Genomic DNA, 19,955 nt, shown 5'->3' on the forward strand with positions numbered 1-19,955 from the left:
CCTTTCCCAGGTGCAGCTACAGATGCAGAGGGTGCAGGTACTTCTGCAAAGTAAAAGTCTTTCCTGCAACTGCTTCTACATTCTGCCACCAGCTGACAGGCCGGAGGGGGGAAACTTCATAAGCCCTCCTAAAACCTTGTACACAATTCTTGTGTCATATTAAACATGCGTGTTCCCCTGTAATATGATATAAGGATTGTGTATGGATATTTAACAGAACTGGAGAGATCCACTCTTAAATTTACAATTGGAAATGGAAAGCTGTGCATGAAAATCTAAAGTTTTTGGTACAAATATATGGGTGGATATCTCTGGTTCTGCGTTTCTAGGTGCCAGGGGTGATGAGCAATCGCTGTTTGTAGTTGGTTACAGTCATGACATTTATAAACGTCCGTTCTGCACAGGGCAAGTGCAAATAGGGGATTAAAAAGTATTGCATTTAGTGCATCTGTGTACCATCCATTAAAAAAAACATGGCCATTAAGAGGCAGATGTGATGTAAAATCCAAAAACCTTTCAAGAAAAAATTTGTATAGTGAGTTATAGTTAGAGACGATAGATATAAGAAGATATAGAGATAAGAAGGGCAAAGAATATCAATGTCTTGTGTCATTAATTGCATGTTACAGTTTAACAGTAAAGATTGGATGTTTTTTCACATTTTAGTACACTACACCCCCCCCCCCCTTATTATACACAGACTCATTACAGAGCTCTTATCCAAAAAAAAAAGCAGCTATTAAAGACGTCTTATTCAATAAACTATATGTCATTGAAGACATTCATATGTATTGATAACAACTATTTCATTGTGTTTGAGCTCCGAAATAGAACTTTGGAGTCCCTATAGCCGGGTAATTGATCTGCAACATGTATGACTATCCAGGGCTTAACCGTTTAGAGAACAGCAGTTGTGCATCTACAGTGCTGTCCTGGGCGGAGAGGAGCCCTGCTTAACAGCTGTCATAGCTTGAGGGTGGGCTGGCGTCTGGAGCGGAGGGCAGGGAGGGGAGGATGCTGGAGATTAATTATATATCATCATTCTTTCACTTCCAGCATGGCCATGCATTTATTTTATAGTGGTAATTACTTGCTTCTTTATAGTATGGGACCAGCTATAAAAATAAAAACACTTGCAAAGTTGTGAATATATATATATATAATATGTGTGTGTGTGTGTGTGTGTGTGTGTGTGTATATATATATATATATATGTGTATACTACACCTAGTGTAATACAGTAGCCAGTGACTTTTACATACTACTGACAATAACTTGCTATATTTCTAATGCGCTTTCTCCATAATCAAGTAAGAATTGAATGTGTTGTAGTAAAACAATTCATCTGCTCATCTCTCCAGCCGTCAGCAATATGACTTCTGCTACCCCCAGTCCCAGTGGATCTCTTGTTCAGTGTCAGTTCCCCTTCGCTCTATTGTTACTCCTTCCAGACCTCCTCCCTCTTGCCCTCATTCATTTCTGACCTATTGTGTCCTTTTCCCTTCTAGATATCTTCTCCCCTTCTGTGCCTACATCTGTTCTCCCCCTCCTCACCTTTTCTCTTTGTCCACCCCAAACATTCCCTTCCCCAAACCTTTCAGGCTGCTTCTTTTTTCTCATCCATCAAAGGAGGTCCTGGCCCTCCTACAACAGGACACTTTTTGTCTTGAGTAAACTGTGTTCTGGGCTTTCTGAATAGTGTACTATCGGTATGCTGAATCCCAGCCATGATTTGCTCAGGGACATAAGCATTTTGTTCTACCAACTGTCATTCCGGTATAGTTTGTAGTTATTGTTACTGTTGTGTAATAAGATATAACTTTATACATAGACAGCCTGCCCTGGCATCTTCCATTGCTTTATGTATCACATTCACACATTTCCAGTCAAAAATGCTCATTTGGATTCATATCCATACTCTGAATTTGGCTAGTATAATACGTTGACATTGTGTTTTTGTAGTTATCCAGATGTAGGTATTTTTGAGTCCTGGTTCTCCTGTGAACTATCAATTGATTTGATTTTCTTCAGGTTTTTCCTGGATGTTATTCCAGTTTTATTATTCTTGCTTGAACTTCTCAAGGATTCCAGGGTCTGCCAGTGTCGAGACATGCACTTTCTCATGAACCTGTAGGCTGCATTCACGTGATGATGTTGAATTGTCTTTTAGAACGCTTATGGATTAAGACCTAAACATTTACGTTCCATAAGTAGCAACACGTTGGGGGAGAGTTATTGTGGCCTCCTGCCTGTTTTCTGGCAGAGAAGGCATATAAATTTGCCGCTCCCATCCAGTTTTCTGGCTTATTTGACCCGCACGCCCAACCCGCCTGATTAGACCTTAGATCTGGTAGAGTTTTTAGTGGTAGAGTAAGAGGCCGGGGCATTATAGTAGATCCGGCATGAGGAGCGTGGATTTTAAGACTGGCTTTCAAAATGCCAATCTGAATTAATTTTCCTACTTGACCAGGAAAAACAAGAGAAGGCAAAAAGGTTCTAGCTCATTATGGGAACATGGGTGGTGCATCTTCCCCTCCATCCATAGTCAGCCTGATCTAGATTTATAGCTTTGCTTATACTTACACTTAATCGCAACCTTATTAAAGACCTTCTACTAGTAAACCACCAGGCCTCTTCTGGACTTCAGAACCACAGTAATTCATTAGTTGTCGGCCACCAGTGACCATGAAATTATGCCAGCAAACACTGTTCTTCCACCTGCACGCATATCTGACAGGGCTTATTGAATTCGGACCTTCCCATCAGAAATATGGATTCATCTGACCAGGTGATGTTTTTCAACTGCTTAGTGATCCAATATGTTTTCCATTTTTAGGTCACACAGCCTACCCTTTCACTCATATACTCTGTACGTTGTTGCATGAGGACAATCATCTACCATCTTAACAGTTCTTGAAATATTGATGTGGACTAGTCTAGCACCATGCCACTTTCAAATTCACACAGATCTCTAAGTTTACCCATTCTAATATAGATTAATGGAAAAATTGCCTGCCCCTCCATCCACCGATATGGGAGTGATTATGATGGAGGGGTGTGCAGACATTAATGACTTCATGGCCCCCTCCTACAGCCAGAAGTATACAAGACTTGAGACCTCGCAGAAAGCCCTGTGTCTGGCTGTACAGAGGCTCCCAGCAAACTTAGTATACTATTTGTGATCCTGTTTGGGTCTTATATTTGCCCTCTTAAAGGGAACCTGTCATCAGAAATCGACCTAATAAACCACTACAAGTATGTTAAAAAGCAGCTTAGCAGCTGCTTGTTGATGTTTCTTTCATGGTCTGGTGTGGTGGCATCATCCACTTTGAAGTGAGATGTACATTGGTTTTATGGAGACGAGGAGACGGAGAATTTAACACTGAAGTCAAGTTTTCCCTGTTATAAAATGCCCCCTTCATTGTAATTAATGGTTTTGCATCCAGGGGCATCATTGATCAGCTCTCCTGAAGTCCAGTGCATGATGTCAATCACATGGGAGGAGATGTTCAAAGTCAGAGAGAACTTGACTTCAATGTTTTTCTCTCCGCCTCCCTGACTTTATACAACAAATTTACACTCACTTCAAAGTTGATTTTCTGTATGATGCCACCAAGCTGGGTCAAGAAAGAAACATTATCTAAAAGCTATTCAACTTCTTGACAATATACTGGTAGTGGTTTATTCAGATGACAGGTTCCCTTTAAGTTTAGTATAAGCAGCCAACCTTTTTAAGGAATTTCATTATAGGACACATTTCTGGAAATCCCGGACAACCCATTTAACATTACCTTTTGGTTAAATTCCCCTCCACTCCATCACTGCAACCATTCATGTTATGTACAATATTTGCATCTCATCATGAGCCCCTTCTCTTCCCAGACACACATTTTGTCACATAAAGTGTATTTTTATTTGTAAATGTACCCCAATTACTTGCAGTAAATATCCACACACAGTTTGAGACTTGGGGAGAGCTGCTAAAATGAATCTGTTTATGTTCTTTTTTACATTTAATGTATCTAGTTATCAGTCTATATTTGTTCTATACAATCATGATGTTGTTATGATACAACATGTCCTCTCTTCTCTGGATTAAATCTGGTGCATTATCACTTTTTTTTCTCCTGCTTATAAGTGTGTGACTACTTGAAATCTGAAATAAACATCCCCAGCAGAATGTGACTAGTACAGAACATTGGTCATCCCTGTGGGTTCACTTGTAATTATGAAGGATTATGGTATTGCGTTCTAGGATGTAAACTAATCCTTTTGACTTGAAAGGAGTGATCTTTTTTTTCCTGTGCTATAATGCTTAATGAAAAAAAGAATAACAGCCAGAAGCCATCTCCTGTAAATAACAATGCATCCCTCCACCCCCGGCTCTCCAATTCCATCCAATTTTTTTCTGGCTTTATAATGTGTTGTAGTTCTGAAATGCCGAATGCCCTGTTTACCACTTATATGATAATGTAATGAAGGTCTATGTACGTAAGCATAGTCATTCCCTGGGGGTCCAACATTCCACCTGATCCATCAGAGACCCCATGATAGGTAAGTTCTGCAGTTAATAGGTTTACAAAAGTCTTAAACTACACTAAAATGGCAACAGGTAAGTGTCTATGGGTTGCAGTGTTTGGGTACCTGCACACGAACATTTAAAGAAAAGTCCATTAATGCATGACTTGCTTCCTCATGAATTCTTATTTTATGATTGTTCTGTGAAAAACAGACATGCTCTACGTTTTAACAAAACGGTTGCGTGGTCCGTTATAATAATAACAATACAATAATAACACGTGTGAGCACTGACCTATTTAAGACTATTGCATCTAGTGCATCCGTGTGCCCCAAAATGCCATTTAGATCCACACCATATTTGTTCCTCTAAATTTTGTGGGCTTTTTTTGCAGACAAACTGTTCAACAATGTCCGATTTTAAACAATTTGAACACTTTCCAGGATAAGACTAAGTTTACCCCAGAGCTAGTTATGTTCATTATTCTATTCCATGATGGACTGTAAGTTTACCTTCTGTTACGCATCCGATATTGATAACAAAAATAGCGCTGCAGCCCCGCGGTATTTTTACCATTACAGGTGGTCCCTTACTTAAGGACCTGTAGACAATTTCTAGTTACAGATGGACCTCTCTGACCACTGTGACCTCTGGTGAAGCTTTCTGGATGCTTTACTGTAGTCCCCGGTTACAATGATCACCTGTAAGTTGTCTGTAATGAAGTTTGATTGATAATCCTTGAAAATCGAATTATCACAGGGACAAAAAAATTGGGGCTATAGTTATAAAATATACAGTTCTGACTTGCCTAAAAATTCAACTTAAGAACAAATCTTGTACGTAAACCCGGTGGACTTCCTGTATAAATAACGGTAAGATAGTGGTGGGCACCATAAACATTGGTGTGAACTTTCCCAAATCGGCATTTAGAGAAGCATCTAGATGCCCTTCTTTGGCAATTGAAAGGTAGATCAGTCCTCTGTATCACAGTCTGATCATCTATGTTACAAGTCGATCAGCCTTCACCTGATTATATTTACATGCTGCATTTACCCCGTGATTGTTCCATTTCCATTATTGTAGGCAGATGATGTTTACACCAGATGATGGTTTATAAGTTGCAATCATTGATGATCAGGAAATTTGTAACTCATCTTTTTACACCAGGTGATCAATAAACATGAGCGATTCTTTGTCCTGTGTTGTAAGACTCCACAGTCAACTAGTGACTGGTGAATTTACCTCTGTTAGATGTCATATATTGAGCTGTACTCCTCATTAGAAGAAACTTGTGACATATTTCTGACAACATGATGCCTGGGACTCAGCAAATAAAAAGCCAGTGACCTGATGCCTTCACTATTTAATCCTACAGCCTCCGTCCCATTGTGTGTTACCCGCACTTGTATCTACCCTACAATGTGTCCGCCTTACAAAGCGGCATATAAGGGCTTATGGCTCGAGCACCGATGCAGCTGATGTGTTGTACTTACGCCTTGTTGTTGTTTTTCTCTCTATTCTTTTCCTTTCTTTTAGATTAGAAAGTGTCTTAACGGTTATGAATAAGGTAAGACTTGTACAAATAGGAGGCTGCACCGGTAACCCTTGGCTTGTTTCACTGTGGCTTTTCTCTTTTTACTAATCTGCTCTTATTATGTGGCTTGTAATAGGCGGGGAGCAAAAGACAAAAAAAATCCCTTTCAATCAAAAAGAAAAACAAATTCCCAGAGAAGCTTCTCTGAAACAAGTGTTATTGGGAATGAACACCTGACTGTAGTGGCACTGACAATAACTCTGCACCATTAGTAATTCCCCCTGCCCCTGCATGTCTGAGCTTCAACGGAAAGGCACATTCTTTTTCCTTTTCTCCTGCTTCTGTTTGCTTGGGGCGGAATCTGACACCAGCACCTGCCATACTGGAACATGTCTTTGTTGCTTTGCACTTTTGTTTGAATTGCTGCAGGGGCGCCAATGGGAGTTAAAATCCATTTACTTTTTCTTTTGCCTCTCTCTCGTTGCCTCTGTAAGCTTAAGAAGCATAGAATAGGATCTGGAGATACACAGATAAGAATCGGCACGTGCTGTGCTACTATAGCCCTTTGAGTTAGCTAAACTTAATAAGTACCTTTCTTTTTTTTCCGCTTTTTTTTCTTTCCTGGGGGAGGGCAGATTGGGCTTCTGAATGGAACAGCTGGGAGAGGAAAGGCAGACAAAAGAAGAGGAATCATTGAGTGCTATGAACCTAGAGATTGGAGGGAATAGTGTACGGAGCAGGGAGCAGGCTGGCCACACGCCAGGTGTGACCTTTGCAGGCTCGTTGGCTCTGCTTGTTTGTCTGGGCAATTTACAATTCAGCAGTAGGGCTGAAAGATAGTGACAGCATACTTGTTGTGTATAATGAAGGACGCAGAGGAAGCCTGGGCTAAGGCATAATGATCAGAACTAAAGCTGTAACCTCAAGGGAGGGGGGGGGGGTGGACGCTAAATTATTCCTCGGAATGCTAAGAAACAAAAGTGCATACTAAATCTCCCCTTCTTATGAGGAGTGATGCATAAAATTCACTAGAAATTATAAGGGTGTTACCAGCCTTCCAAGACTATTTTTTGGCTAAAGATGAAGTGACGCAGTCTTATTATACTCTATAATAATTTTCGGTATTTTTATTATTCATTCTAGATATATTATTATCCCTTATTCATATTAGTAGCAGCTATGGAAATTAGTAGAAGGCTGTAGATATATCGTAAGTCTCATCTACAGGCCATCTCCCAAACCAGTGAACAATCACACTTTGCCCCATGTGGATAAGAAGCGGTCGTCTTTATTGAAAAGCCCTTCATAACTTTGATCGGGTGTAGTATAGTGTGTGATCAGGGCTTCAAAGCCTTCATCATCAATATTTTACCCTAAAGGTAGTTTCTTACATGCTTTTAGGAAAAACACAGCTAGATTTTTGCCAAAAAGTTGTTTTGGGGTCCATTACGATTAGTTTTTTTTCTCCAAAAAAAATAAAAATTAGGGTTTTTTTTGTTTTCTTTTAATCTGTGTATTTGTCCTTTTTTTTTTTTTTTTTTTAAACGGGATATTTCTCCTAGGCCTCTTTTGTAGGACTAAAATTAAAAATCTAAAATATTCAGTTAAAACTAAATCTTGTAGTAAAGGATTTTGCGACCACTGGCTTTTCAGGGATTTGCACTTACACACCCTCACTTGTTGTTCACTCCTGTTTTCAATTTGGTGTTTATTTCACTGTTATTTTTTCTGTCATATAAGATCTTTTTTTTTTAATCAGATATTTTTGGTTTAAAGCCTATATCATATATGATTTCTAAATTTACCTTGGGATCACTAACACTCTGTTCTGGTTGATTTAGCATGGCTGAAATAAAAATCTAAATTCTTCCTAAGTTTTAAAGCTTTGATTACTTTAAATGCAAAATGTATGCCACTTTTTTAGGGATATGAACGAATTGTTAATCCATATCGCTTATATGATTTGTAATCTTGGATTCAGCAATTGTATAGTTTTATTTGATTTCTGAGATTTCTTTTTATTGCCTTTTAAATGTCTTATTGGATTTGCTTTGCACTAATGATTAATATTTCTTTTAGTGCCTCCTTACAGTCTCTGTTAGAACTGCCCTGTCTGGGATAAAGCGGGTTAATTGGTTTACAGCTTGGTGTGGAAACAGACCTTCAAAGTTTCATTACAAGAAAAAGGCCAAGTAATTAGAGTTCGTGCCAGGCAGCTTGCAAGTGGAATTACAATATTTGTATGAAAGGCTTTATCTTCTGTGGTTATTACTTGCTCGTTGTGCAGCTGCTGTCTCTCTATCAATCACGATGCTTCAGGAGAAGCTTCAAGGTTGATTGCATAGTTAAGGATTTGCCAGAAGAAAGTTTTGACTGATGGAATGTGCAAAGTTTTCGGGCTAATGGAATGTTGTGAGTGCTTGTACGCACCTAGGTGTGGCCTGCCTTTACACAATCCGGCCTGTTTGGACTTTTCTTCGTATACACAGGCGCAGTATTGTTGAAGAGCTTGTGTGAATACTGCTTCGGCTTGCCCAATTGGCTGAATTTGTATTAATTTGACCATCTGCCATTCTGTTTAGCTGCAGGAGCATATGATACAAAAAGCCGCTCCCTCCCCCTATCTCCCTGCCCCGAGGGAACAAAAAAAGGATAAAGAATTTTCATTCCTAACCCCAGACTAACAAGCATCTGCATTTTTTCACAGAGCAGTTTTCTTTAAATATGAGTGAATTAGATTTCGGTCTTCCCCTTCTCCTCTTTCTTTTCTTGTATCTAATCTTCTCCCTATTTCCTTGTAATCATATTAGAAATTACTCATTGTACAATATAGTACAGTACTCATGCAGCAATTGGGTATATTTTTATAATTGTTTTTAACCCAGAATTAGTCACAGTAATTTTTTTTTTTTCATTTTTCCATAAGTAAATTTAATGGCTCTTCTTTATTTTATCACAGCAGGCAGTTTTTAATGTAAAAGGATATGCTGTGACCAGAAGCTAAAATATCAATTAACATGAAAAATGTTATAATTTAAAAAATCCAAACACAAACGGTATAGGCGCCACAATTAAACTCCACAATGGAACCTAACAGGTCAATTGCCACAATCGGTGGCAGCAGTTAGTGGCAGGTGTGTTCTGTAAAATATAGATGACCCATGAGCTCTCTTCATATATGCCTTAATGACTGATTGACAATATTTTATGTTGAAAGGGTTAATACGGGCTCTGCCACATCCCCACTCATTCACAAGAAAATAAGATATTTTGTCGGGCTCTCAATAATATTTACAGACATACTTTAGCTTCTCTGTTTCCCAGTGATCTCTCAATTTTGAAGAAAATTATTTGTTTTATCTTTATGCAAATTAGATTTTCAGCGCACCAGAGAATTGGACATGTCTGTTGCTGACCCCGATTTCCTCTTTCTACACCTTCTTTCTCAAAATATACCAATCCTTGTTCTAATTGGTTCTGCTGATTTAGTTTTGGAAAGCATAGAAAGACGAAAACAGGTGCATCAGCAAGTACGGTCCTGTCCCTGGTGCACTAAGAAGGGCATTTGTCTTAAGATAGAAGCAGAATTTTCTTTAAAATTATACCAATCTCTTGGAAATAGAAACTATCAGCCTGGAAAGCTGTTATAGAAATCTACTATCAAAATTAAGCATAATGTTTAAGGGTCACTTACTCATAGATCCAGGCACTATGACTGTGGCAATCTTATATTTGTTATCCATGGTCTCCTTTCTTCTAAAATAAACGTTTAGAATTATGCTAATTAGCCAGAATGGCTTTAGACAGTGTTACTAGAGTCCCTCCATTCTGTAGCTTCACAGGGTGTTACAGTGTGCAAGGAGCACTTCCCCTCCCAGTTCTGTGTGAGGGGTGAAGTGCTGAAGGAACAAAGGGGTGGTAAGACTGTAACCGCCTGTGAAGTTGGAGGACAGAGGAGATCTGATATGACCCATAAGAGCCCTTCAGACTCATTAGCATAACTGAGTTGATTTTAGAAGAAAGGTGGTCATGGATAACAAATATAAGATGATTACCACAGTCAAGGTGTTAAGACTCCCTTTAAATGGTGGTATCATTTGTACATGCACAGTGGTCACATGGATATGTGGTTATGTCAATGCCACAGCAAATGAATGCCTATAGAGACCTATACTGTGGGAATGAGTGTTAAAGGGAACCTGTCAGCAGAAATATACCTGTTCAACACTTCCAGTATGTTTTCCAACAGATGAACACCTTCAGTGTTTGTAGCATCATCTGGAAAATCTACTGTGAAGTGAGATGTAAATTGGTTGTATAGAGTCATGGAGGCGGATGGTTTATCACTGTAGTCACGCTCTCTTCACCTAATAATGCTCACTTTACTGTAGTTGACATCCCTCTATCTAGGGACATCACCAGACTTCAGGAGAGCTGGCTCGTAAATTACACCGATCGCAACAGAGGGGTGTTCTAGAGTTAAGAGAGCTTGACTTCTGTTCTAGATTCTCTGCCTCCATGACCTTATACATACAATTTACATCTCACTTTAAAGTTGATTAATGCGTTGATTTTCTATAAGATGCTTCCACGCTGGACCATGAAAGAAACCTGTTCTGGAAGGTGTTAATCTGCTTTACAACTCACTGGTAATAGTTTTTTGCTTCAATTTCTGAAACCAAGTTCCCTATAATCCACAATAACCCTCTTTTTAAATGATTACATCTTTTATTTGCTCTTCTATTCCAACCCTTCTAAAGCTTTCACTTTCCAAATTATTTTTTTTTAATATATAAATATGTAGATTTTCCTGAATTTTTCTTACTCTCTTCGAGTGTTCAGCATAGTTGGAGCTGGTGACAACAGTATAGATATTGGTAGCTACAGAACAGCATCCTCAGAAACAGATGACTATCCAGAGGCGAGTCAAATTTTGGATTGCAAAGACGTATTCTTTGGAATAATGGTATAATTGCAGCCAACTAAATCCCCTCACAATGATCTGCTGACCTTTCTTAGTGGTGAACAGAAGGAAGGGAGTCGCTTGAATAGGGACTCTATAAATACTTTGCTGTGTAGAGCATATAATGCTTTGGCCTCACAGTGTGAATGAGGGTGGCAGGTAATGACCTTTACTTTTCCATATTGGTTTGGAATTTGTAAGACAACATTTGTATTCTGGTATTTACCGTAATAATCTGGTAATACATAGAGTAGGGCTATGTATGATCTAACATCAATACAGAAAAAAAGAAAGTAACTTGGAATATGCATTAGGACCATAAACCCATCAGGTCCTTGCGTTACATAGAGAATGAGCATGTTAAAAAGTGTTTGTGTTCAAATAAGTTAATGGATATCTGTTTTAAAAAAAAAAAATCCAGTAAGAAATCTCATCTCTACTCAAACTCTACTATTCACATCAATACCAGTCATAGTACAGAGATGATGATAATACTCACAGTAATATCACAGTACAGGGATAATGCACATAATGATGATATAGTACAGAGATAATATGCTCAGTGATGGCACAGTATAGAGATAACATGCACAGTGATGTCACAGTACAGGGGGAATATGCAATGATGTCATAGTGTAGAGATCATACATACAGTGATGTCACAATGCAGTAAGAATACACACAGTGATGTCACACTACAGGGAGAATACACACAGTGATGTCACACTACAGGGAGAATACACACAGTGATGTCACACTACAGGGAGAATACACACAGTGATGTCACACTACAGGGAGAATACACACAGTGATGTCACACTACAGGGAGAATACACACAGTGATGTCACACTACAGGGAGAATACACACAGTGATGTCACACTACAGGGAGAATACACACAGTGATGTCACACTACAGGGAGAATACACACAGTGATGTCACACTACAGGGAGAATACACACAGTGATGTCACACTACAGGGAGAATACACACAGTGATGTCACACTACAGGGAGAATACACACAGTGATGTCACACTACAGGGAGAATACACACAGTGATGTCACACTACAGGGAGAATACACACAGTGATGTCACACTACAGGGAGAATACACACAGTGATGTCACACTACAGGGAGAATACACACAGTGATGTCACACTACAGGGAGAATACACACAGTGATGTCACACTACAGGGAGAATACACACAGTGATGTCACACTACAGGGAGAATACACACAGTGATGTCACACTACAGGGAGAATACACACAGTGATGTCACACTACAGGGAGAATACACACAGTGATGTCACACTACAGGGAGAATACACACAGTGATGTCACACTACAGGGAGAATACACACAGTGATGTCACACTACAGGGAGAATACACACAGTGATGTCACACTACAGGGAGAATACACACAGTGATGTCACACTACAGGGAGAATACACACAGTGATGTCACACTACAGGGAGAATACACACAGTGATGTCACACTACAGGGAGAATACACACAGTGATGTCACACTACAGGGAGAATACACACAGTGATGTCACACTACAGGGAGAATACACACAGTGATGTCACACTACAGGGAGAATACACACAGTGATGTCACACTACAGGGAGAATACACACAGCGATGTCACAGTACAGGGAGAATACACACAGCGATGTCACAGTACAGGGAGAATACACACAGCGATGTCACAGTACAGGGAGATACACACAGCGATGTCACAGTACAGGGATAATACACACAGCGATGTCACAGTACAGGGAGAATACACATTATGATGTCACAGTACAAGGATAATACACACAGTGATGTCACACTACAGGGAGAATACACACAGTGATGCCACAGTACAGGGAGAATACACACAGTGATGTCACACTACAGGGAGAATACACACAGTGATGTCACACTACAGGGAGAATACACACAGTGATGTCACACTACAGGGAGAATACACACAGTGATGTCACACTACAGGGAGAATACACACAGTGATGTCACACTACAGGGAGAATACACACAGTGATGTCACACTACAGGGAGAATACACACAGTGATGTCACACTACAGGGAGAATACACACAGTGATGTCACACTACAGGGAGAATACACACAGTGATGTCACACTACAGGGAGAATACACACAGTGATGTCACACTACAGGGAGAATACACACAGTGATGTCACACTACAGGGAGAATACACACAGTGATGTCACACTACAGGGAGAATACACACAGTGATGTCACACTACAGGGAGAATACACACAGTGATGTCACACTACAGGGAGAATACACACAGTGATGTCACACTACAGGGAGAATACACACAGTGATGTCACACTACAGGGAGAATACACACAGTGATGTCACACTACAGGGAGAATACACACAGTGATGTCACACTACAGGGAGAATACACACAGTGATGTCACACTACAGGGAGAATACACACAGTGATGTCACACTACAGGGAGAATACACACAGCGATGTCACAGTACAGGGAGAATACACACAGCGATGTCACAGTACAGGGAGAATACACACAGCGATGTCACAGTACAGGGAGATACACACAGCGATGTCACAGTACAGGGATAATACACACAGCGATGTCACAGTACAGGGATAATACACATTATGATGTCACAGTACAGGGAGAATACACATTATGATGTCACAGTACAAGGATAATACACACAGTGATGTCACACTACAGGGAGAATACACACAGTGATGCCACAGTACAGGGAGAATACACACAGTGATGTCACACTACAGGGAGAATACACACAGTGATGTCACACTACAGGGAGAATACACACAGTGATGTCACTGTAAATGTGATTTCCAGTTTTCCATAAGGTTATGTTACTGTCGCATAGAAAGGCCGGGCTTGGGTCTCCAGGGCTCTAGTACTTGTGCTTTTACAATCACGTCTGCTAGCAGACATTGTGAGATTCCCAGGAGCCTTTGTATACACATTGATAGTGCTGACGCTCTGTAATAGCATGGTTGGACATATCTTATTTGACATTTTAAAAAAGTTGAGTACTTTCATAGGTGACCATACTGGGCCACCCACATCTAATGCATATGGGGTCCTCCTAGCTCTACCACAGCAGCAGGTATTTGGAAAAAGACATTTTGGATTCCATCTTCTCTGATCCTTTGTTGTCATGTGAGTTAAGCCTCTTCTACAGGAGTCTGGTAGTAGTGCAGAGCCGAGTATGTACGTACGTAGGGGAGTGGCGAGGAATAGCTGTCTCAGAAACCAACCTTGTTAAACCATCCATAACTCACAGCGCTGCTCCACATCTACGTCTCCTATATTATTAATAAGGTCATTACACAGCGCATTTCGGGGATTGGAGCAGTTTTGGATTTGTGCATCTCTTTAGTATTCTCCAGTGCAGCGTTTTCACTGGCATCCACTTCATTATCGCTTCCTTCCATTGTGCTGGAAGGGTTTAGTAGGGAGATTTTTGCATGTGCAATTGTTTGTGGCGATATCTCATGATTTAAAGATGATGCATAAAGAGAGTAAGTGATGAAATTAAATTCCCTCTTACCGTACTGCCCGGGGAGACCGTGCGCCAACTGCAAGCAACAACAGTCCTCGATTGCAACAGACATCTCTGAATTCCTCGGTGCATGGCTCTAATTGTACTGGGAAGGATTTCTTACACACAGGCTTTAATTTTATTCATTTTCTGTGATGGTTAATAGCTGCTACCTCATCTGCTCCCATTCAGACAAGCTATTTTGTCATGACCTTCAGTCATCTTCCTCTTCAGGGAATAATTGTGTAGTAATTTAATGTGTAAAATATCAGAGTGTGAGCTCACGTAACCAGTGCCTCAGTCTGGGTTTTGCAGGATCATCTTCTTACTGGTTTTGTTTTATACTTTGAGTACCCAATGGAAGGTAAAAAAAAGCTGAATCCTGCTCATCCAATGTGATAACATGATAAATAGATAGACTGCCCTTATTCCTGCCCAATGTTGCTGCTCTCTTCTCTTAACAGTTCTAGAAGCTTCACCAATCTAGTGTGATTATGCTTTGTCATCTGCAATGAAGTCATGTCCAGTGCAAAATATAACCCATAGAAAAAGTGATGTCATTTTTAATGCCCAAAAAATTGTACTGCATTTATTGAAGGAATTTACCATCATCTATCTTGATAAATCGGGACACTTACTCATAGATCTGGGCACTGTGTCTGTGGTAATCTTCTTATATTTGTTATCCATGACCTCTTTCCTTCTAAAATCATCTTTTAAAATGAAGCTAATGAGCATGAAGCTCTAGAGGGTGCTTTAAGAGCCTCCCTGTGCTGCAGCTTCACTGGCTGTTACAAAGAGCAGAGCAGGTTTCCCCCTGCACTTCCTGCTGCTGCTAGATTACACATGGAGATGGAGGGCGGGAGCAGGCGGTTGGGTGAGACACGTTCTGCTCTTTGTAACAGCCTATGAAACCCTTCATTAACATAATTTTGACCATGGATAACAAATATAAGAATTTTACCACAAGATCTACGAGTAAGTGCCCCTGGTTTATTATGCTTGACTTTAAGGGTAAGTTTCCTTTAACGCACTCTCAAATGTAGACACCAGCCGGTTGTTGATCACTCAGTAAGTGATGCCGTAGACCTCTCGTAAATCCTATAACTGCATATCCTATTTATTAAGGTGGCCTCTTCCACTTCTTGGTGACATTAGAAGGTCATTATGTTTATTGGGTGTTGTGTATTGTATGAAAATAAGTATAACAAAAAATAAGTGTAGAGCAACAAATAACAAACTTCCCTTTCTATGGGCCTAAGCAGACGGCTGTGGTTGGTCCATGAGTGACGGATCTGCTGTGGCCAGGTTTCAAAGACCCGCAGTGCCAAGGATGGGACTCATACGTGTGCATCATAGTGATATCTGATGTTAGGAGTCCCTGCTTCACCGCATGCCATCATGTACTGATGTTCTTCAAGAAAGAAAGGAGTCTTTGTATCATAGTCAGTCCCATCCTGTGCACTGTGATCGGCCTGTGAAATCCTGTAGGTCCGTGCATGGACTGATCATGGTCATCTGAAAGAGCCCTGAGCCATGATCTGAAATATCTCATTAGCTTGGTTGTAAATTTGTTATAAAGGGGTTGTTCTCATGGTTTGTTGCTTGGTCATGCTTAATGAACCCTCTAACCCCCCAATCCCCCAACCATTTTCCTTTGCTTCCATATGTTGAAGGAATGCTAGCTTAGTAACTCAGTTCTGACTGCAGGCTCTAAACATCTGCCACTGAGCACATATCTGCAGGCACATTGCCTGAAAAAAGTCACCGTTTTTTTGGAAATTTGAGATAATTTTACATAGTGTGTCTGAAAGAATGTAAAGCAGCGAAGATCCAGCACTGAATAACATCAGTCATCCTGAAGAAATGCTATCAGATTACCGGCGTTTGTGTAAACCTGTTGGAATTGGACATTTTCTGTTGGGACCTGCTTGTCCTTCTAATGGAAATCTACTCACTGCTGTATAAATATTCTCTTACTGTTTCATGTTTTCTTTTTAGGTCTCCCTTCAAGTACCAGTTCTGATCTGTCGGTGAGCACGGGACCAGAACCACCAGAGCCCACCTCTCCAACACTAACCCGCGCCACCAAAACAAAAGTTTCGGGAAAGCTTCGCCGCTCCGCTAGTGCTGTCAGCAAATCTTCCAATTGAAGCACTTTTTTTTTTTTTTATACTGAACTCTAGTAAAGAGCTGTTTTTATTCTAAAAATTCTAAAAAAAAAAAAAAGAGAAAAAAATCTATAAATATATACCTTTGAACCTGTGACTATAACTTTTTAACAAGGACGAGCTGTGCAATGTTGTAATGTGTGTCTAACGGGGCAGGACCCCCCTGGGCAGGTTGTTAGTAACCCATCCATTAAGACACCGAGGGATGATGCAACTACGGTTGTAACGTTGATGATGGCAAGAGGATTGTCTGACAAAGCGCAATGATGCAACTGCACCAAAGGACAAGGGACCAGAGCAGCCGCCAGCAGGAAGCACAACAACTCTTCTTGTAGGCACTTTAGGTATTAAGGATGTAATTGCCTCGCGTCGTTACGGCTGTCTGTGTAACACTTTCACTGCTGGGTAGTGGAACACAGCGCACACTAAACAATGTCTTGAGAAGCCACGGATATTAAAACTACTCATAACCTGGGTTCTGTGGGAACAGGGCCTTAAAAATGTGAATTTTCCAATGGTGTATATAAAAGAAGGAAAAAAAATTATATTTTTAATCTGCATACATCTAGGCCCAGAGTTATCTAGCTTGGCAGAATAAAAAATGCCGGAATGTAGGAATTTTAATGGAGAAATCCACCTGAAAAGCATCTTGTGACATCGGTGGGGTCTGGTAAGCTCAGAAACTCAACTTCTGACAACCACGATAGATCCAGTTCAAGATTAAGACCACCATGAATGGCATGTCCTGGAGATGCTTTGAAGATAGACCTCTCCTTTAAGTGCACTACCAGAATCTTCAGTGGCATCTACTATAGGAGATCTCCGAAATGCTTTTTTTTGCTTTTTTTTCACTGTTCTCTTGTTATTTTGCATGGTTTCCGCACATATTTATGCAATTCTGTTTTAATTGTTTTATTTGAGACCCAAATCCTCCCCTAAAATGAAGAAAAATCGTGTTCCTTTACCTTCTTGCTAAACACGGATTTTGTTTTAAATGTTCATGTTTAATTGCGCGTATCGTCGTCGTGGCCTTGTACGTTGTTTTCCCATCTGTGTAACGGATACCGCTTCCTTTTTTTTTGTGTGTGACCTTCTACAAATTTGGTCTTCTGGATTAGATGCTTAGGACGTTGTTGGATGTGATTCATTTACGTTCAGTTACATTAGTCATATGAAGTAGAGATGTCTATCGATGCAGCTGGATGCATAGTCGGGCACTTGTGTGTTTTATGTGTGTCTATGGGATTTTTGCACTAATTTAAATGATTTATTTTTCAGGTTTGTACCAATTAGTTTGATGTAAATAGGGACTGTTGATGACACTGAAATGTTGGACTTTAGGTGAAGAGCAGAAGCTTTATTTCCACTTCCAGACAGAAATGGCAAAGCATTAAGCAGTGTGAATCTCCCGAGGCTAAATCAACAGATGTCTTCACAGTGAGCGAGTCTGCTACTGTTATATCCATGCCTCGCAGACACCTCCTCTGACACAGCCACCGTCTCCTGCTCATCTCCAGCAGGTCAACTGCAAATTACCAGTAATTGTCTCATTTACATATTGGAGATGGCCTTGTGTTTGTGTTGTTGTGTGGCACCTAGTAAAGAAGGGCGCTGGCACTAACCAGGATAAGTGGGGGGCAAAGACATAGCACAACTTTAGCCAAGCCAACAGATGTTGGTGACAACAACTTCAGTAAAAACACAATTTTTGCTAATTTCTAATAGACGTTTCGCCTAATAAGAGTAAATATGAACTCCGATCTGGCCAGGAATAGATATGGGTCTATGGCAAGTCTACAGCATAACACTAAACGGGAAGAGTCGAGATCACAGATTTCACTCTGTAGATAACATATTTATTTTCAGGTTCATAAGATTACCAAAATTATTAAAGTGATTGTCTAAGGCTACGTGTACACCAACGTTAACATCAGTTTTTCATACTCAATTTGCTTCAGTCTGGCATCCGTTTTTCACGGATCCTCGTAAATTAAAGTCTATGAGGAGTCTGGGAGAAGTAGTTTTGGCTAGAACATGCTGGTCCAAACCCCCTCAGATGGGCGCATGGATGGGTGAACAAGCGTTCTTGGTATAAACAGGCCAGCAGATATATAAACGCCTTTACTACTTGTTGCATTGTTTATCGGGGGAAGTCGGCAGAAAGTCCACCATTTTTAGTGACTGGAATGGTCACATCCTGAACAATATTAAGCATAATGGCCGCCTACAAAATTTGTCCTGGATACCTCTGTCTGTGAGTTAAGTCTTAGCAGGCATTGTTGGTGTACATGGCCAGGATAAAGTGAAGATTCTGTAGGTTTACAAGGGTAAAAAGCACTTTCCATCTACAGTAGGAGAACAAGCGTAATTTGGGTTCTTCGCCTGCACAGAGCAGCGAAGGCTTCACACTAGGTTCTGTAAGGACTGTAAGACGCTCTTCATCTCGGTGAGACGCACGCAGCACTCAGGGTGATGTGAAGGAGAGGATTTGAGCACTTTGGCTGTCAGTTCCTCTGGAATTACAAAGGTGATGCCAGTAAATATGAGTCAGTGCAGAATTCAGCATCGCATTCATCTTGCCTATCACCATTAAGTCTGTTTTAGAAGCTGTCAGTCATCCTCTATTCAGTCCATACCACCCAGTCTTTACTCCATGTAAAGCGAAATGTAAAAGAAGAAGTGTATGTGACCAGAAAGATTCTATTTCTTTCCTTTAAAATATTTTGTCTTGATATTAGACAACGGGAATTGAACAGGGTTCTATGTGTTCTTGTGGGTTGTGTGCGTGAAGTTGATATTCGGGGTTTGTGGCCTTGCTCTACGTGTGGGGCCACCTTCTCACAGGCCTTTCTCTTGCTGGCCGGGGAGGTTTTCAGTGTGAACAGTCAGTTCTGGATGTTCTATTTTCTTGGAATTTATTAGATGTTGTATATAGAAATATAAATGTATATTATAAATCATGTTCTTTATATTGAGGGTGTGCTATAAGAAATGCGGGTCCTTTCAATTTTCCCTTTTTTTGGTGCATTAATCGTAATATTTGTAAAACAAAATGAATGCTTGAAAAGAAACCCAAATTTACTGCTGACATATCATTCATTCTTTTTAAATATTTCTTGAAATTATTTGTGTTTTTTTTCCTAATTTCAATTGAATTTAATTAAAAGTATTTAAAAGCA

At 40.2% G+C, this 19,955-nt stretch overlaps 1 protein-coding gene across 6 annotated transcripts in view; it reads left to right on the forward strand.

The window, feature by feature from the left end:
- The window catches only part of RALGAPA2 (Ral GTPase activating protein catalytic subunit alpha 2), a 188,562-nt gene extending 168,607 nt beyond the window's left edge, over positions 1–19,955 (forward strand). For 4 of the 6 annotated variants that reach the window (XM_072140620.1, XM_072140621.1, XM_072140622.1 and 1 more), the window contains one exon: positions 16,607–19,955. In XM_072140620.1, the coding sequence (XP_071996721.1) occupies positions 16,607–16,758 (152 nt within the window). In that variant the 3' untranslated portion in view covers positions 16,759–19,955. Of the gene's footprint in view, positions 1–6,055; positions 6,087–8,132; positions 11,749–16,606 lie in introns of those variants that run through there. The other 2 variants (XM_072140623.1, XM_072140624.1) reach the window with 2 other exon arrangements.

Source organism: Engystomops pustulosus, chromosome 3 (assembly GCF_040894005.1).
Source record: "Engystomops pustulosus chromosome 3, aEngPut4.maternal, whole genome shotgun sequence".
Classification (NCBI taxonomy): Eukaryota; Metazoa; Chordata; class Amphibia; order Anura; family Leptodactylidae; genus Engystomops; species Engystomops pustulosus.